The following is a 19567-nucleotide window of genomic DNA, read 5'->3' on the forward strand; positions in this document are numbered from 1 at the left end:
GTTTGAAGAATTTGTTTATGAGGTTCTCTAGGATCATTTAAGCAATTATCTTTCTACGTATCAGCATTGTTTTGTAAGGGACAGATCAGTCCAAACCAACATTCTAATAATTTTCAAAAATAAAATATACATCAATCATATGTAAATATATACATCAATCAGACAGACCGAATGTATAGGAAAAAAAATTTTTCTGCGCTCCTTTGTATTATAAAATCACATCTCAAAAATCTTGAAACCTGCTTGTGTGCTTGTTTTCATTCCATCCAAAAACATATATATATATATATATATATATATATTCATATTTATATCTTAATGTATATAATTATATATGGTACATATATATATATATATATATATATATATATATATATATATATATATATATATATATTTATATGTATATATATATAATATATATATATAATATATATATATATATATATTATATATATACATATATATTTGTAAATGTTTATATATATATATATATATAATATATGTTTGTATTTATATATATATATATATATATATATATATATATTTAAATATAGTTGTATGCATAAAAATTTATTTTATTGTCTTCTCGAAGGCCTTTGATGAAATTGCCTTTATCCAAAAAACTTTTCAATTTTATCCAAAAAATAATGCTAATATAGTAGTGGGTGGATGCATGCAAAAAACTACTTGTGAAATTGGAAGCAGTTTGTGCGTATCAACAACGCAAGTTTTGCTGCTAGGACCACTCTTGTTCTGCTTCTTAGTTAATGGTTTGACAAACTCTCGTGCTTTTGCTAAGCTATTCATTTTTTGCTAATGATCCAAAAACTCTTTTGATCAATCGAAGTTTCTGCGAAATACAAAATAACTTATATGCCTCTGAACCTGAGGTTCGAGAATCAAGATTGCACTGGCGATGGACAGATAAACAAACCTAGTTTTGAGAGAAGATGGGAACACTTTATTACCTAGATAGGAACAATCCTTCAATAAAGTGCAAGATTAAAGGACCCAGGAGCTCAAATAACTCGGAGTCTATCATGGCAAACTTGCATTCAATAGGACCACAAGAAAGTAAACGACGTGTTCTAGAAGCTCAGAACAAATGTTACGTACAAAATAAGAAAAGTAACGAAACTATTGCTAGTTTTTATGTGGAAGATTGTCAATGAAAATCTCGACAAAAAACTCTGCACCTGACAATTGTTCTGTTACTGTCATTTGTACAAAAACACGAGCTTAAGTTTTTAAATAAACACAACTGGGACTTACTAATCCCTGCAGGTAACTTTACAAACATTTCAAGAATTATCTTACTAAGTATAAGCTTTGTTTTGTAAGGAATAAATCTGTCCATACCAATAATCTGATATATACCTTTTCTGTTTTAAAAAACGTTTCAAACTAACCAAAAAGTCTGCCAATATAATACGGGAGGATGCATGTTCGAAGTGCTTACAGACTACTTGAAAAATTTGAAACAGTTGGTGATTGTCCAAAACGTTAGTTCCAAAACACTTAACGTCAGCATTGGATTCGCAAATATTTGCTGCTTGGGTCACTCCTGTTCTGCTTCTTCGTAAAAATTTGACAGACTCTTGTCTTCGCTAAACTATTCATTTTTTCTGATGATCCAAAAACAGTCTCGATGAACGTTTGGTTTCTGCCGAAACACAGAATGATTGAGATGCCAATGAATTATGGGTCTGAAAAAGCAAGGTTGAACTAGCGATGGACAAATGACCTAACCTAGTTTTGAGAGAAGATAGGAACCCTTTATCCTCTGGATAGGAACAATGCTTAAATAGAGTGAAAGAATAATGGACCTAGGAGCTCACATAACTCGGGTCCTATCATGGCAGACTTGCATTCATGAGAAACTCTAGAAAGTAAAATAAAGTGTTCCAGAAGCTCAGAACAATTGTTTCGTGCCACGTAAGAAAATTCACGAAACTAGGCCTCTACAAGTTTCTAATTTTCCCTCTTCTTTAGAATTTTTGAAGTGCGGTAACAACAGGATCAGACGCGCAAATACTTAAACGCCTTCAAAAGAACACTGTTAGATAGATAACCGTTAAAAAGAGCGCATCTTATGCTTGTCTATATATATATTGCTGAACTTCCTATTTCTTCCAATGCTCCTGCAGCTGAAAAACTTGCCCTACGTCTTAAATGAAATGGATCAACAAAAAGACCTATTACGCAAACGTACACTCGATAGACGGTCAAACGAGATCTTCGAAGCTTCGAAAAAAACAAACAAAAAAACAGGAACAGAATTTATTACCATAAAACAGAACTACCAAACCAAACTCTGAGATGCATCAGCATTACTAGTTCAACGGATCTACAAAAATGGTTGCTAGTTTTTATGTAGATGATTGTCAATGAAAGATTCAGTGATAAAACAACTCTGCACGCGACAATTGTTCTAGGACTATCGTTTGTACAGAAACACGAGCATATGTATTTAGATGAAGACGACTGGGACTTACTTATCCCAACATGTAACTGCAAATTCCCAACAACAACAACAATTCAAAAAGGTCATGAACTATATTTAGGAAAATGTTGATATTTACCGACATGTGTTTGTTTTATAAACCGATAGCGAAGTGTTAGAAAAATTTGTTTAAGAAAATCTCTACGAACATTTCAGCAATTTTTGTTTTAAGTTTCAGCATTGTTTTGTAGGGAACAAATCTGTCCATACCAAAGTTCTGCTATTTCTGAAAAACATAAATGAGGCGGTCGATGAAGACTTCCTATCACGGTTTTTACTGGCTTCTCGAAGGCCGTTGATGGGATCAGCCTTATAAAAGAAATTTTGAAACTAATCCCAAAAACTGCTGATATAATATTGGATGGATGCAAATTTGAGATGCTCAGAGACTGCTTGAGAAATTGGAAACAGCTAGTGCATCTCAAAAACGTTAACTTCAAAGCACTTAACGTCACTATTGGATTTCCACAAAGTTTGCTGCTTGGGGCACTCCTGTTCTGCTTCTTCGTAATTGATTTGACAGACACTTGTCTTTGCTAAACTATTCATTTCTGTTGATGATCCAAAAATTTTTTCGATCAACTATGGCTTCTGCGAAACACAGAATGATTTAAATGCCATTGAAACTTGGGTCTGAAGGAACAAGCTTGAATAAGCGGTAGACAAGTGAGCAAAACTAGATTTGAGAGAAGATGGGAACCCTTTATCACTTGGATGGGAACAATGCTCCAAAAAAAATTAAAGATTAAAGGACCTAGGAGTTCACATAATTCGTGACGTATCATGGCGAACTAGCATTCAAGAGAAATTCAAGAAAATAAAACGAGTTATTCTGGAAGCTCCGAACAAATTTTTCGTACCAAGTAAGAATGGTTTTTCACATGCTGCAACAACGCGATTAGAAATGCAATTTTTTGAGCGTTTTCGAAAGAAACCTGTTAGATGGATAAACGGTAACAAAGCGACAGCTTATGTTCGTCAATTTACATTGCTGAAAACCCTACCCTACCCCTTCCAATGTTTTTGGAGCTAAATCATTTGATTTACGTTAAAAATGAAATGAACCAACAAGAAGAGCTCGTACGCGGACGTACACTTGAGGGACGGTCGAACAACATCTCGAAGAATGGTCGAAGATTTCAAGAGACGAACAGAACAAGCAGAAACAGAATTTTAATACCAAACGACATAGCTAGCAAATCAAACATCGAGATGCGTCAGCATAACAAATTCAAAGGATCTACAGAATTGGTCGTTTTTGTATGGAAAGTTGTCAATGAAAGATTTGAGAAAAACATTCTGCAGCTGACAATTGTTCTGGGACTGTCATTTGTACAGATAAACGAGGATAAGTCTTTAAATAAAGACAACTGGGATTTTCTTATCCCTGTAGGTAACTGTGAAATACAAATAAAAATAACAACAACAAGTCAAAACGATATGAAACATATTTACGAAGATGTTGAAATTTACCAAAAAGTGTTTCTAATAGGAACCGACCCGATACAACGAATTAGAAAAAAATTGTTTATGGAAATCTTCACTAACTTTTCAGCAACTATTTTATTAAGTATGAGCATTGTTTTGTAAAGAACAGATGTGTCCAAACCATTTGTTATTTCTCAAATTTATAAATTGCGTGCTTCATAAAAACTTCTAATTGCAAAATGGCTTTTTTTACTGGTTTCTCACAGGTCTTTGAGAAAGTCACAATTACATAAAAATTTTTCGAACTAATCCAAATAATCTGCCGATAAAATAATGGATGGATATATGCTCGGGGTGCGTAAAGATTACTTGAAAAAACGCAAATGGTTGGCTCGTGTCAAAAACTTTAGATCCAAAACGCTTAACCTTGGCATTGGATTCCCACTAGGTTTGCTGCTTGGGCCACTACTGTTCTGTTTCTTCGTAAATGATTTCATAGACTTTTGTCTTTGCTAAACTATTCACTTTGGCTGATGATCCGAAATCTCTCAACCAAGGGGGGCTTCTGCAAAACACAGAACGACATAGATGCTACTGAAGCTTGGTAATGAAAGAACACGCTTAATCTAGCAATGAAAAATTGATCAAACCTAGCTTTGAGAGAAGATGCGGACTCTTTATCACCTGGATAGGAACAATGCTTCAGTAGAGTGAAAGATTAAAGGACTTAGGATTTCGCATAACTCGGGACCTATCATGGTGAACTCGCATTCAAGAGAATTTCACGAAATTAAAATTAGTTGTTCTAGAACCCCAGAACAATTTCTTTGTACAAAGTAAGAAAAGTAACAAAACTAGGCCTCTACAAGTCTCTCTTTTTACCAGTTCTTTATGGTTTTTCACCTGTTTCAACAACACGATTAGAAACGCAACTATGTTGGGCGCTTTCAAAAGAAGACTGCTACATGGATAAGCGGTACCAAATCGGCATCTTATGTTGGTTAATTTACATTGCTGAACATCCTACCCCTTCCAATGTTCCTGGAGGTAAATCATTTGCGTTAGGTTAAAATTGAAATGGAGCAACAATAAGAGCTCGTACGCGTACGTACACTCAAGGGTCAGTCGAGCGGCATCTCCGAAGTTTCAAAAAGACGCACAGAAAAAACACAAACAGAATTTTAATACCAAACGACATAACTAGCAGATCAACATCCAGACGCCTCAGCATAACAAGTTCAACGAATCTTCAAAATTGGTTGCAAGTTTTTTTGTGGCAGATTGTCAATGAAAGATTCGATAAACAATTTCGGAACCTGAAAATTGTTCTTAGACTGTCATTTGTACAGAAACACGAGCATAAGTTTTCAAAAACAGACTGCTGGGTCTTACTTTCCCTGTAGGTTACTGCGAAACCCCAAAAACAACGTTTAAAAAAGTAATGAGCTATGCTTAAAAAAATATTGAGAATCACCGACAAATGTTTCTATTAGGAACCGATAGCAAAGTGTTAAAAGAATTTGTTTATAGAAATCTTTACGAACATTTCAGCAATTATCTTACTAAATATGAGCACTGTTTTGTAAGGAAAAGGAACAAATCTGTCCAAACCAATAATCTGATATTTTTGAAATATATAAATAATTCACTCGATTAAAATTTCCATTGGGAAATTACTGCCTTTTACTGGCTCTTCGAAGGTCTTTCACGAAGTCACAGTTACACTATTTTTTCGAATTAATCCAAAAAAACTGCCGATATAATAGTGGGTGGATGCATGCTCGAGGTGCTTAAAGACTAAATGAGAAATCGAAAAAGGTTGGTGCGTGTACAATACGATAGTTCCAAAACACTTATTATCAGCATTGGATTTCCAAAACGTTTGCTGCTTGGGCCACTCCTTATCTGCTTCTTCGTAAAAGATTCGACAGACTCTTGTCTTTGCTAAACGTTTCAATTTTGCTGATGATCCGAAAACTCTTTCATTCAACGTTAGTTTCTGCGAGACACAGAATGATTTAGGTGCCATTGAAACTTGGGTTTGAATGAACAAGCTTGAACTAGCCATGGACAAATGAGCAAACCTGCTTTTTAGTGAAGATGGGAACCATTTATCACCTGGATAGGAACAATGCTACAGTGAAGTGAAACTTTAAAGGACCTAGGAGGAGTTGAAATAACTCGGGACCTATCGTGGCGAACTTGCATTCAAGAGAACCTCAAGAAATTAATCAACGTGTTCTAGAAATTCAGAACAAATTTTTCGTAGCATGAAAGAAAAGTAACAAAACTAGGCCTCTACAAGTCTCTAGTTTTACTTGTTCTTTCTGGTTTTTCATGTGCTGCAACAACAAGATTAGAAATTCAATTATTTGAGCGCTTTCAAGGGAAGACCGTTAGATGGATAACCGGTAACAGAGCGGCATCTTATGTTCGCCAATTTACATTCCTGAACATCCTACCCCTTCCAATGTTCCTTGAGCAAAATAGTTTGCAGTAATTTATTAATGAAATGGAACAAAAAGTAGAACTCCTACGCAAACGTACACTCGAGTGACAGTCGAACACCATCTTCGAAATTTCATAAAGCCAAACTGAAAAATTACGAACGGAGTTTTAATACCAAACAACGTTATTACCAAATCAAACATCGAGATGCATCAGCAAAACAAGTTCAACGGATCTACAAAATTGATTGCTAGTTTTTATGTGGAAGATTGTCAATGAAAATCTCGATAAAAAACTCTGCACCTGACAATTGTTCTGTTACTGTCATTTGTACAAAAACACGAGCTTAAGTTTTTAAATAAACACAACTGGGACTTACTAATCCCTGCAGGTAACTTTACAAACATTTCAAAAATTATCTTACTAAGTATAAGCTTTGTTTTGTAAGGAATAAATCTGTCCATACCAATAATCTGATATATACATTTTCTGTTTTAAAAACGTTTCAAACTAACCAAAAAGTCTGCCAATATAATACGGGAGGATGCATGTTCGAAGTGCTTACAGACTACTTGAAAAATTTGAAAAAAAACTATTGGATTTCCACAAAGTTTGCTGCTTGGGGCACTCCTGTTCTGCTTCTTCGTAATTGATTTGACAGACACTTGTCTTTGCTAAACTATTCATTTCTGTTGATGATCCAAAAATTTTTTCGATCAACTATGGCTTCTGCGAAACACAGAATGATTTAAATGCCATTGAAACTTGGGTCTGAAGGAACAAACTTGAATAAGCGGTAGACAAGTGAGCAAAATTAGTTTTGAGAGAAGATGGGAACCCTTTATCATTTGGATGGGAACAATGCTCCAAAAAAAATTAAAGATTAAAGGACCTAGGAGTTCACATAATTCGTGACGTATCATGGCGAACTAGCATTCAAGAGAAATTCAAGAAAATAAAACGAGTTATTCTGGAAGCTCCGAACAAATTTTTCGTACCAAGTAAGAATGGTTTTTCACATGCTGCAACAACGCGATTAGAAATGCAATTTTTTGAGCGTTTTCGAAAGAAACCTGTTAGATGGATAAACGGTAACAAAGCGACAGCTTATGTTTGTCAATTTACATTCCTGAACATCCTACCCCTTCCAATGTTCCTTGAGCAAAATAGTTTGCAGTAATTTATTAATGAAATGGAACAAAAAGTAGAACTCCTACGCAAACGTACACTCGAGTGACAGTCGAACACCATCTTCGAAATTTCATAAAGCCAAACTGAAAAATTACGAACGGAGTTTTAATACCAAACAACGTTATTACCAAATCAAACATCGAGATGCATCAGCAAAACAAGTTCAACGGATCTACAAAATTGATTGCTAGTTTTTATGTGGAAGATTGTCAATGAAAATCTCGATAAAAAACTCTGCACCTGACAATTGTTCTGTTACTGTCATTTGTACAAAAACACGAGCTTAAGTTTTTAAATAAACACAACTGGGACTTACTAATCCCTGCAGGTAACTTTACAAACATTTCAAAAATTATCTTACTAAGTATAAGCTTTGTTTTGTAAGGAATAAATCTGTCCATACCAATAATCTGATATATACCTTTTCTGTTTTAAAAACGTTTCAAACTAACCAAAAATCTGCCAATATAATACGGGAGGATGCATGTTCGATGTGCTTACAGACTACTTGAGAAATTTGAAAAAAAAACTATTGGATTTCCACAAAGTTTGCTGCTTGGGGCACTCCTGTTCTGCTTCTTCGTAATTGATTTGACAGACACTTGTCTTTGCTAAACTATTCATTTCTGTTGATGATCCAAAAATTTTTTCGATCAACTATGGCTTCTGCGAAACACAGAATGATTTAAATGCCATTGAAACTTGGGTCTGAAGGAACAAGCTTGAATAAGCGGTAGACAAGTGAGCAAAACTAGTTTTGAGAGAAGATGGGAACCCTTTATCACTTGGATGGGAAGAATGCTCCAAAAAAAATTAAAGATTAAAGGACCTAGGAGTTCACATAATTCGTGACGTATCATGGCGAACTAGCATTCAAGAGAAATTCAAGAAAATAAAACGAGTTATTCTGGAAGCTCCGAACAAATTTTTCGTACCAAGTAAGAATGGTTTTTCACATGCTGCAACAACGCGATTAGAAATGCAATTTTTTGAGCGTTTTCGAAAGAAACCTGTTAGATGGATAAACGGTAACAAAGCGACAGCTTATGTTCGTCAATTTACATTGCTGAACACCCTACCCTACCCCTTCCAATTTTTTTGGAGCTAAATCATTTGATTTACGTTATAAATGAAATGGACCAACAAGAAGCGCTCGTACGCGTACTTACACTCGAGGGACAGTCGAGCGGAGCGAAATTTCGGAAAGAAGAACAGAAAAAGCACGAACGGAATTTTAATACCGAACGACATGATAAGCAAATCAAACATCGAGATGCGTCAGCAAAACAAGTTCAACGGATCTACAAAAATATTATTGGTAGTTTTTTTGCGGAAGATTGTCAATGAACATTTGGATGACAAAAAACTCTGCCCTTGGCAGTTGTTCTGGGACTGCCATTTGTACAGAAACACGAACTTAATTTTTTAAATAAAGACGACTGCTATTTACTTATCCTTGTAGATAACTGCAAAAGCCAAACAACAACAACAACGATTTTAAAAAGTTATGAACTATGATAAAGAAAATGTTGAGAATCACCGACAAATGTTTCTATCAGAAACCGATAGCAAAAGGTTAGTAGAATTTGTTTACGGAAATATCTACGAACATTTCAGCAATTATCTTACTAAATATGAGCATTGTTTTGTAAGGAAAAGGAACAAATCTGTCCAAACCCATAATTTGTTATTTCCGAAATATATAAATAGTTCACTCGATTAAAATTTCCATTGGGAAATTACGGCCTTTTACTGGCTCTTCGAAGGTCTTTGACGAAGCCACAGTTACACTAATTTTTCGAACTAATCCAAAAAAAACTGCCGATATAATAGTGGGTGGATGCATGCTCGAGGCGCTTAAAGACTAATTGAGAAATCGAAAATATTGCTGCTTGGACCACTCCTGTTCTGGTTCTTCGTAAAAGATTTGTCAGACTCTTGTCTTTGCTAAACTATTCATTTTAGCTGATGATCTAAAAACTCTCAATCAACGTTGGTTTCTACGAAACACAGAATGACTTAGATGCCATTGAAACTTGGGTCTGAAGGAACAAGATTGAACTAGCGATGGACAAATGAACAAACCTAGTTTTGAGTGAAGATGGGAAACCTTTATCACCTGGATAGGAATAATGCTTCAATAAAGTAAAAGACTAAAGTACCTAGGAGTTCACATAACTCGCGACCTATCATGGCAAACTCGCATTCAAGAGAGAGACTCAAGAAAGTAAACAAAGTGTTCTAGAAACTCAGAAGGTTTCATACCAAGTAAAAAAAATCACGAAACTAGGCCTCTACAAGTCTCTACTTTTAGCAGTTTTTTGTGGTTTTTCACGTGTTGCAACAACACGATTAGAAATGCAACTATTTGATCGCTATAAGAAGACTGTTAGATGGATAACCGGCAACAAAGCGGCATCTTATGTTAGTCAATTTACATTGCTGAACATCCTACCCTTTCCAATGTTCTTGGAGCTAAATCATTTGCATTACGTTATAAATGAAATGGACCAACAAGAAGCGCTCGTACGCGTACTTACACTCGAGGGACAGTCGAGTGGAGCGAAGTTTCGGAAAGAAGAACAGAAAAAGCACGAACGGAATTTTAATACCGAACGACATGATAAGCAAATCAAACATCGAGATGCGTCAGCAAAACAAGTTCAACGGATCTACAAAAAAATGATTGGTAGTTTTTATGCGGAAGATTGTCAATGAACATTTGGATGACAAAAACTCTGCCCTTGACAATTGATCTAGGACTGCCATTTGTACAGAAACACGAACTTAACTTTTTAAATAAAGACGACTGCTATTTACTTATCCTTGTAGATAACTGCAAAACCCGAACAACATTAACAACGATTTTAAAAAGTTATGAACTATGATAAAGAAAATGTTGAGAATCACCGACAAATGTTTCTACCAGGAACCGATAGCAAAAGGTTAGAAGAATTTGTTTATGGAAATATCTACGAACATTTCAGCAATTATCTTACTAAATATGAGCATTGTTTTGTAAGGAAAAGGAACAAATCTGTCCAAACCAATAATTTGTTATATCCGAAATATATAAATAATTCACTCGATTAAAATTTCCATTGGGAAATTACGGCCTTTTACTGGCTCTTCGAAGGTCTTTGACGAAGCCAGAGTTACACTAATTTTTCGAACTAATCCAAAAAATCTGCCGATATAATAGTGGGTGGATGCATGCTCGAGGCGTCTCTACTTTTATAAATAAGTCTCTACTTTTAGCAGTTCTTTGTGGTTTTTCACGTGTTACAACAACACGAATAGAAATGCAACTATTTGATCGCTATAAGAAGACTGTTAGATGGATAACCGGCAACAAAGCGGCATCTTATGTTCGTCAATTTACATTGCTGAACATCCTACCCTTTCCAATGTTCTTGGAGCTAAATCATTTGCATTACGTTATAAATGAAATGGACCAACAAGAAGCGCTCGTACGCGTACGTACACTCGAGGGACAGTCGAGCGGAGCGAAGTTTCGAAAAGAAGAACAGAAAAAGCACGAACGGAATTTTAATACCGAACGACATGATTAGCAAATCAAATGGCGAGATGCGTCAGCATAACAAGTTCAACGGATCGACAAAACCGATGGCTAACTTTAATGTGAAAGTTTGTCAATGAAAGATTCGATGAACAAAATCTCTGCACGCGGCAATTGTTCTGCGACTGTCATTTGTATAGAAACACGAGCTTAAGTATTAAATAAGGACGACTGGGACTTACTAATCCCTGCAGGTAACTGCGAAACTCTAACAACAAGATATGTTTTGATTTTTAAAACGGGTCAAGACCAGCCTCTAAATCTTCTCTACGACTACAACTGCTAGTTTATCATATAACAAACCAGTTTTACGATAGCTGTGCAAGTGACAGATTGTTTGAGCCTATCGCCAGAATCTCAGAGGAAAACAGATGATGTCGAAAAAATCAAGAATTGAAATTATACATAACTGCTTCACTGTGCGAGCGGCTAAAGACTGGATCTATCTGCCAGAAGAGGATACGTCCAGCCCCAGTCTAAACATCTTCAAAAGAAGACTGGAGAGGCACTGGACTGCCCTCCACACAATCATTTGAGATGTGGAATGGCACGATGGAGCTTATCCCAGAGGCAAGGCCTGTCGACCAGAAAACCTGACCTGAATGTCTTTTCTTTTTTAGACTAATATGATATCAATGTCAAAGAATGAATGACTCATGTAGAGGAATAGTCTGCACAGTATATACCGTGCGCTAACCATTGTGATTTGTAGTCAGAGTACTCGGGCTTCAACTGTGGCTTATTTGTGCAGCTGTAGCAATAACTTCACGTGTGAATGCGCTAATCGATTGGCACTCAGGGACTGTTCGCCCACCCCAACTGGCTCTTATCAATTTAGAAGTAACCCAAAGCCGCGCTCACCAGATCTCCGGTTGTTGCGCCACGCCCCTCGTCGGATGCTTGGACGGCTGGGAAGGTTTGCTCGCGTTTTATTTATTTTTAATGCGCCTTAGTTGTGCACAGGCAGCCTTGAATTTCAAACTTTATGGTAGCTCTTGAATGATAATAACACTCAATTTTAATAAACATCAAGCAATGCAATTTTTGACGGTATGTTGCTTTGTTTGTAGGTATGTTTGCAGTCCTTTCGGACCTAATGGGTGCTCAATCAACAACGAGGAGCGGTTGGCTGCCTCTCACAGCAAAACCCTCGACAGGACGCTTCGTACGGAGGGAGAAAGAGCTAGCAAAGAGGTCAAGCTGCTCCTACTCGGAGCAGGTGAATCGGGGAAAAGCACTATAGTTAAACAGGTAAGAATTTTTCCATTGAATGTCCATAGTTGTTTAATCGAGTTAAGTAGTCAAGCTATAAGTGCGTTCATGGATTCTTTTTTAAGTAATTGCACTGCGTCACGTTTCTTCCTTGCTCGTATATTGTGAACGTTAAAGAGTTCGACGCAGGGAGCTCTTGTCACTGGATTAGATGCTACTGTTAGTTCTCAGGCAGCACCAATTTTTTTGTGAAGCCTACCTAGGTTAAATGCATGAGAAATAAGCTTATTTCTAACAAAGCTTCCGCATGTGTTGCTTCAGATGCGTATCATCCATGAGTCTGGCTATAACGAGGAGGACTGTCTAAAGTACAAGCCAGTTGTGCACAGCAACACCATCCAGAGTCTAGTCGCCATCATACGCGCCATGAGCCACCTAGGTAACTATCTGACCTCGGCCAGCAAAATTGTGATTTTGGTACCTCATAGGGCGACGATTTGGTTTTTCATTTTTATTAATTGCTCTCAAACGAAGTTTATAGCAACTTTATTGGTCCTGTTGGTCTTTTTTTATGCAATTTTTTGCTTGACCGATTTGTTGTCTGTCCTATTTGAAATTTCGTCCTCAAAAACGAGATCAACAGGTAGCGCACAGCGGGCATTAAGTTCTCTTAGAGGCTTTCTGCAGCCCCTCCCCCCCCCCCCAACCCCTCCCCCCCCCCCCCACAACCCCCCCCCCCCACACACACACACACCAGCCACCTGACGAAGCCAACCGATCGCTGGAGAGCAATTCGCCCGACCTTAGTCGGTTATGTTTAATAGCCGCACAGCGATAGCTGGGGCTATTATTGACCTTCTCTTGGGGCGCTGTATTGGGGCGCTGTCTTTTTTTAAGATCTGTTCACACAGTTTCATGATTTTGATGTCAAATTGGAGTAGTGATTTTGGTCACGCCGAAACAGGAAGTGGAGCGAAAAAACGAGTGGTTTAGCGGCGTGAAATTTTTTCGCTCTAATTCTAAAGTAGAGTGAGCAAAAGGTGTTTGAACAAAAATTCGCTTTGTCGCTAGTGGTTTTTGTCAACATGCGGCAATTTCACTTTGATTTTTACTGTTTTTTCGATTTTTTTGGATCGGATTTTTTTCTAAATAGTTTTCCCAATCAATTCTTGGTCCGTTCTAGATCTAGTTTTCTATTTAGTCAATGAAAGTTCTTTGAATTGTAAGTCAGGAGTTGTCCTGCTATGTTTTTTTATTTCGTTCGCGATTTTTGTTACAACCATATGACGTCACAACCACTTCAGATCTGCTTTTTGTTCTTTCGTTCATGGAATTTCAACTGAAGTGCATGTGTGACGTCATTTTTCGCTCTTAGTGGAGCGAGTTTTGTTCATTCGTGTGATTAAATTTTTGGCCAAACTTGACTTACTCACTCTCAAAATTGACTTCCTCACTTTGAAATTGACTTTTATTTACTTTAATTCAAAGAGATAAGGTCAAATTGGTGTGTGTCCCTCTAAATGAAGATTATTTGAGAGCAACTAATAGAGGCAGCAAAAAAATATACAGATTATAAATCAAAATATATAACAAATCAGCCTTCAATGAAAAGTCGATTTTTTTTGTTCTGTCTTTTTAACGGTTTTTTTGAGACTGTAGATCTAAGAAGCTATTGCGGCTATTCTCTGGCAATCTGCCAGCTATGTTTTTAAGTGTTCTGCAAAATTTAAATGAAAAACATTCTGGCGCCATTCTGGTTTTTCTGGCCGTACGTTGGGCGCGAGAATGTTAGTTTGACAGCCGTAGGCCCATTAGAAGGTTGATTTGATTGCGTAAGTACATAATGATTAAAATGGTTTATCATAAATTAATGAGTTTCGAGTTTTATAGTTCTCACTACTTTTTTCATTTAATCGACAGTTCTTGATGAGCCTCTAATAAACTTTTTACCATTAGTTCTTTCCATCACTTTCCATTAGTTGTTTTTAGAGCAATTATTTCACGTAGATATGGAGAAAGCAGTGTTATATGTGTTAGCAGATTAATTGCCACACTCTTCTCCAATTCGAGCTCATCGAAAAATCCGAAAAGTTATTGGAAAAGAATGGTTTTGATATTTGGGCAGTCGAGTGCTTGGCTGCGTCATTGGCTGAAGTGATCTCTGTAAAGAAATTAGAAGCGAAATAAAAAAGAATACGAGCTCATGAGAAAAATTAGTCTTTTGGAACTCTCTGCTTTATTCAAAGGGCTTAGTTCAAGGTTAAAAGGTCATTTTTAGGAGTTTTTGAGCCCAAAATGTTGCAATTTTCTATATTCTTTATTTTTCAGATTTTTTGTTGGGCCAGTCTAAAATTGAGGTTTTTAAAAGTTGATAAAGGTCTTTTTCAAGACATAATTTAATGACCATTTTACGAGCTATAAGTTTCGGTACTCCAAACATAAACAGGCAAACTTAAAATTTTTATATTTTCCAGTTTTTTTGAATTTTCATTTTGAGTTTTTCAGCCCTAGGTGTCAAGGAACCTCCTCTAAGGTTTGATAATAGGTTACTGCATAGTTTTTAGTGGTAATGCAATGGTTTTAACGTTTTAAAATCACGAATTTCAGTAATTTTTTGATAAAACTTTGAATTTTTTTTCAATTTTTTCATTTGTCATTATTCAAGTTTTTCCAGCCCCAGGGGCCAGCAAACCCCCTTCTAGGGTTTCATAATACGTTTCTGAAAAGTTGTTTTTCGCCATAGATTGGTTTCAACATTTTAATATAACAAATTTAAGCAAATTTTTTTTAGAAGTTGCAGTTTTTCAAATTTTTTAAAAAGTTTTTCTCATTTTTTAGGTTTATCTACCCTAAGAGCGAAGGAACCTCCTCTATGATTTGGTAGTATGTTACTGCGTAGTTTCTTCTGGTAGTGGAATATTTTTCAAGATTTTAATTCCACGAATTTCAGAAATTAAAAAAACTTGAAATTGTCTTAGTTTATTATTTTTCCTTAAATTTATTATTTTTTACCCCAGTTGCCAGGGAAACTCCTATAGAGTGTGCTCGTATGTTACTGCATAGTTTTTCTTGGCAATAAATTAGTTTTCATTTTTTAATTAGCACGAATTTTTAAAATAAAACTCACGTTTTTCAAAATCTTTTGAAATTTGTTTTTAGTTTTCCGACACCAGGGGACCAGAAACCTCCTCCAGGGTCTCATAATAGTTACTTCATATTTTCTAGAGATAAGTGTTCTCAATTTTTTAATAACACGAGTTTTAGCTTTTTTGATAAAGTTTAAAACCTTCCAGATTTCCTGGAAATTATTATCTTCCAAATTTATCGATCTTTTTGAGAAAGTTGAACTATATATGGCTTGAAATAGGGATACTGGATATTCTCTGGAGACAATGAAATGGTTCTGAAGATATTAATAATCTGAATTTTAATAATATCTTGTTTAAATTTGCAATTGTTTTCAATTGTCATTTTTCGAGTTTAAGGATCTTTATTGGCCAGCAAAATCCTGCAAATGCTTAACTTGACAGAACTTCAGAGTCAAAAATGGATTTAAATGTTTTTTTTGCGAAATTTAGAAACCTTCGTTTTTCAGGATTTTTGAAGCGTTTGTCATATTTCTCAAGTTTATCTACCTTTAGTGGCAAGTAAATCTCTTTCAAGGCTTGTGCGTGAGTTAATGAGTATATTGAATTGTATCATACTTGGGCTTTGCGGTAAAAGCTTCAAGTTTTTTTTTAGCAATGGTTATTTTCTTTAATTTGTTTGATTATCTTTGCTTCTCAACTTTTGAGATTGTATTTTTGGCTGGGATTCAATTGATCTGCTGGTCATATACATTAGTTGCCGTTTTTTCTTTCAATTCTTCGGTTTGTATTTCATGACTTTTCCTGCTATGGTTTTTGTTTAGTCGTCTGACGCCCTTTCTCGTTTTATATTTGTTCAAACATCAAAGCTGGAAAAGTCATGTTCTCAATGAGTTCTTCCTGTGTCTAACGGCATTTGTGCGCACGACGTCATTTTTCACTCTTTAGCCAAGGTTTTAGCTCATTTGCGTGTTTAGATTGCGATCATACGTGACTTACCTCACTCAATATATGTTATATATAGTTTTCCGTGTCAGACTAAGCTTTTGGCTGTTTGCCTGGTATGAGTTGTTTCCCTTTTCAAGACATAATTTCTTTTTATGACCATTTTACGAGCTATAAGTTTCGGTACTCCAAACATAAACAGGCAAACTTAAAATTTTTATATTTTCCAGTTTTTTTGAATTTTCATTTTGAGTTTTTCAGCCCTAGGTGTCAAGGAACCTCCTCTAAGGTTTGATAATAGGTTACTGCATAGTTTTTAGTGGTAATGCAATGGTTTTAACGTTTTAAAATCACGAATTTCAGTAATTTTTTGATAAAACTTTGAATTTTTTTTCAATTTTTTCATTTGTCATTATTCAAGTTTTTCCAGCCCCAGGGGCCAGCAAACCCCCTTCTAGGGTTTCATAATACGTTTCTGAAAAGTTGTTTTTCGCCATAGATTGGTTACAACATTTTAATATAACAAATTTAAGCAAATTTTTTTTAGAAGTTGCAGTTTTTCAAATTTTTTTAAAAAGTTTTTCTCATTTTTTAGGTTTATCTACCCTAAGTGCGAAGGAACCTCCTCTATGATTTGGTAGTATGTTACTGCGTAGTTTCTTCTGGTAGTGGAATATTTTTCAAGATTTTAATACCACGAATTTCAGAAATTAAAAAAACTTGAAATTGTCTTAATTTATTATTTTTCCTTAAATTTTTTATTTTGTACCCCAGTGGCCAGGGAAACTTCTATAGAGTGTGCTCGTATGTTACTGCATAGTTTTTCTTGGCAATAAATTAGTTTTCACTTTTTAATTAGCACGAATTTTTAAAATAAAACTTTCACGTTTTTCAAAATCTTTTGAAATTTGTTTTTAGTTTTCCGACACCAGGGGACCAAAAACCTCCTCCAAGGTCTCATAATAAGTTACTTCATATTTTCTAGAGAGAAGTATTATCAATTTTTTAATAACACGAGTTTTCGCTTTTTTGATAAAGTTTAAAACCTTCCAGATTGCCTGGAAATTATTATCTTCCAAATTTATCGATCTTTTTGAGAAAGTTGAACTATATATGGCTTGAAATAGGGATACTGGATATTCTCTGGAGACAATGAAATGGTTCTGAAGATATTAATAATTTGAATTTTAATAAGATCTTGTTTAAATTTGCAATTGTTTTTAATTGTCATGTTTCGAGTTTAAGGATCTTTATTGGCCAGCAAAATCCTGCAAATGCTTAACTTGACAGAACTTCAGAGTCAAAAATGGATTTAAACGTTTTTTTTTGCGAAATTTAGAAACCTTCGTTTTTCGCTTTTCAGGATTTTTGAAGCGCTTGTCATGTTTCTCAAGTTTGTCTACCTTTAGTGGCAAGTAAATCTCTTTCAAGGCTTGTGCGTGAGTTAATGAGTATATTGAATTGTATCATACTTGGGCTTTGCGGTAAAAGCTTCAAGTTTTTTAACGATGGTTATTTTCTTTAATTTGTTTGTTTATCTTTGCTTCTCAACTTTTGAGATTGTATTTTTGGCTGGGATTCAATTGATCTGCTGGTCATGTACTTTAGTTGCCGTTTTTTCATTTCTTTGGTTTGTATTTCATGACTTTTCCTGCTATGGTTTTTGTTTAGTCGTCTGACGCTCTTTCTCGTTCTAAATTTGTTCAAACATCAAAGCTGGAAAAGTCATGTTCTCAATGAGTTCTTCCTGCGTCTAACGGCATTTGTGCGCACAACGTCATTTTTCACTCTTTAGCCAAGGTTTTAGCTCATTTGCGTGTTTAGATTTCGATCATACGTGACTTACCTCACTCAATATATGTTATATATAGTTTTCCGTGTCAGACTAAGCTTTTGGCTGTTTGCCCGGTATGAGTTGTTTCCTTGGATAATCTATCATGAGTTAAGTCATGATTGAAAAAAGATCTATCACACAGCGTATTGAGAATGATTGTTTTGAGGTAATAAAACGTGTTTAATGAAACGTGTTAAAATGTTTTTTAATTCGTCGTCTCCATCGATGATTCTTGAGACCGTTGGGATTTTAATCTTTCAGTGGCTTCTTCTGCTTTGCAAATAAAATTTGTGTGCTGGACGTCATTTGTTTTTCCTTTAGGTTAATTGCGTGACTTACTGACTTCTGACTTAAGTCAGAAATTGACTTAAAATTGACTTCTGAACTCACTTAAGGAACTTTAATTTTTGTGAGCATTTACTAGTTAAAGATCAATAGTGTGCATCTAAGTAGTGCCAAGCGTATACGCCCTAATTCTTGAGTATTAGTGTTGTTTTTTTATATCGAACATTAAATTTGAAAAATCTTTAAAAGGGCTTTTTTCTTATAGAGCGAATGTGTCACAAAAATGAGAGTCCAAATCTAACCCAAAAAGTCTATTAAATAACTGATGATCAATCTGTATCTTATTTCTTCATTTGTTTCAATTCCATGGAAGGCCACAAGCCTCAATCGCGGCTGTTTTTCTGCAATCTGCCGGCTATGTTAGCATATTCTTAGAATTGAGTTATTAACGCTTTTAGGGAATATAAAATTAGATTTTGAGATGTTAAAGGAAGAAAAACTGCAGCCTAGAAAGAAATTTGTGGCTAGTGCAAAAATGATTAGAATAAAAGTAAACTTTCAACCCGAAAGTTTTCCGGCACCAGGTGACCAGGAACCTCCTCCAGGGTTTGATAATAAGTTACTGCATATTTTCTACAGGAAATTGTAAAGTTAAAGTTTTTGATAAATTTAAAACTTTTTCAAATTTCCTGAAGTTTATTATTTGGTTCCAAGTTTATCGATCTTTACGAGCAAGTTGAACTATGTATTGCTTGAAATAGGGATACTGGATATTCTCTGAAGACATTGAAATGGTTCTGAATATATTAATAATTTGAATTTTAATAAGATTTTTTAAATTTGCAATTGTTTTCAATTTTGTCATTTTGCGAGTTTAAGTATCTTTACTGGAAGTCAAAACTTTTTTAAGTCTTGCAGATGCGTAACTTGACAGAACTTCACAGTCAAAAATGGATTTTTTAGCGATGGTTATTTTCTTTAATTTGTTTGATTATCTTTGCTTCTCAACTTTTGAGATTGTTTTTTTGGCTGGGATGTTCGATCTTCTGGTC

At 35.3% G+C, this 19567-nt stretch overlaps 2 protein-coding genes across 2 annotated transcripts in view; one reads left to right on the top strand and one right to left on the bottom strand.

The window, feature by feature from the left end:
- LOC142347999 (neurofibromin-like) overlaps positions 1–19567 on the bottom strand; it is a 634373-nt gene that overhangs the window by 459348 nt on the left and 155458 nt on the right. The gene's annotated exons all lie outside the window — the stretch shown is intronic.
- The window catches only part of LOC142347888 (guanine nucleotide-binding protein G(i) subunit alpha-like), a 30653-nt gene continuing 22831 nt past the window's right edge, over positions 11746–19567 (top strand). Inside the window, exons 1-3 of the mRNA XM_075399043.1 lie at positions 11746–12069; positions 12224–12404; positions 12687–12804. Of these exons, the coding sequence (XP_075255158.1) occupies positions 12050–12069; positions 12224–12404; positions 12687–12804 (319 nt within the window). The 5' untranslated portion in view covers positions 11746–12049. The remainder of the gene's footprint in view (positions 12070–12223; positions 12405–12686; positions 12805–19567) is intronic.

Source organism: Convolutriloba macropyga, chromosome 10, assembly GCF_964194025.1.
Source record: "Convolutriloba macropyga chromosome 10, txConMacr16.3, whole genome shotgun sequence".
In the NCBI taxonomy this organism is placed as follows: domain Eukaryota; kingdom Metazoa; phylum Xenacoelomorpha; order Acoela; family Convolutidae; genus Convolutriloba; species Convolutriloba macropyga.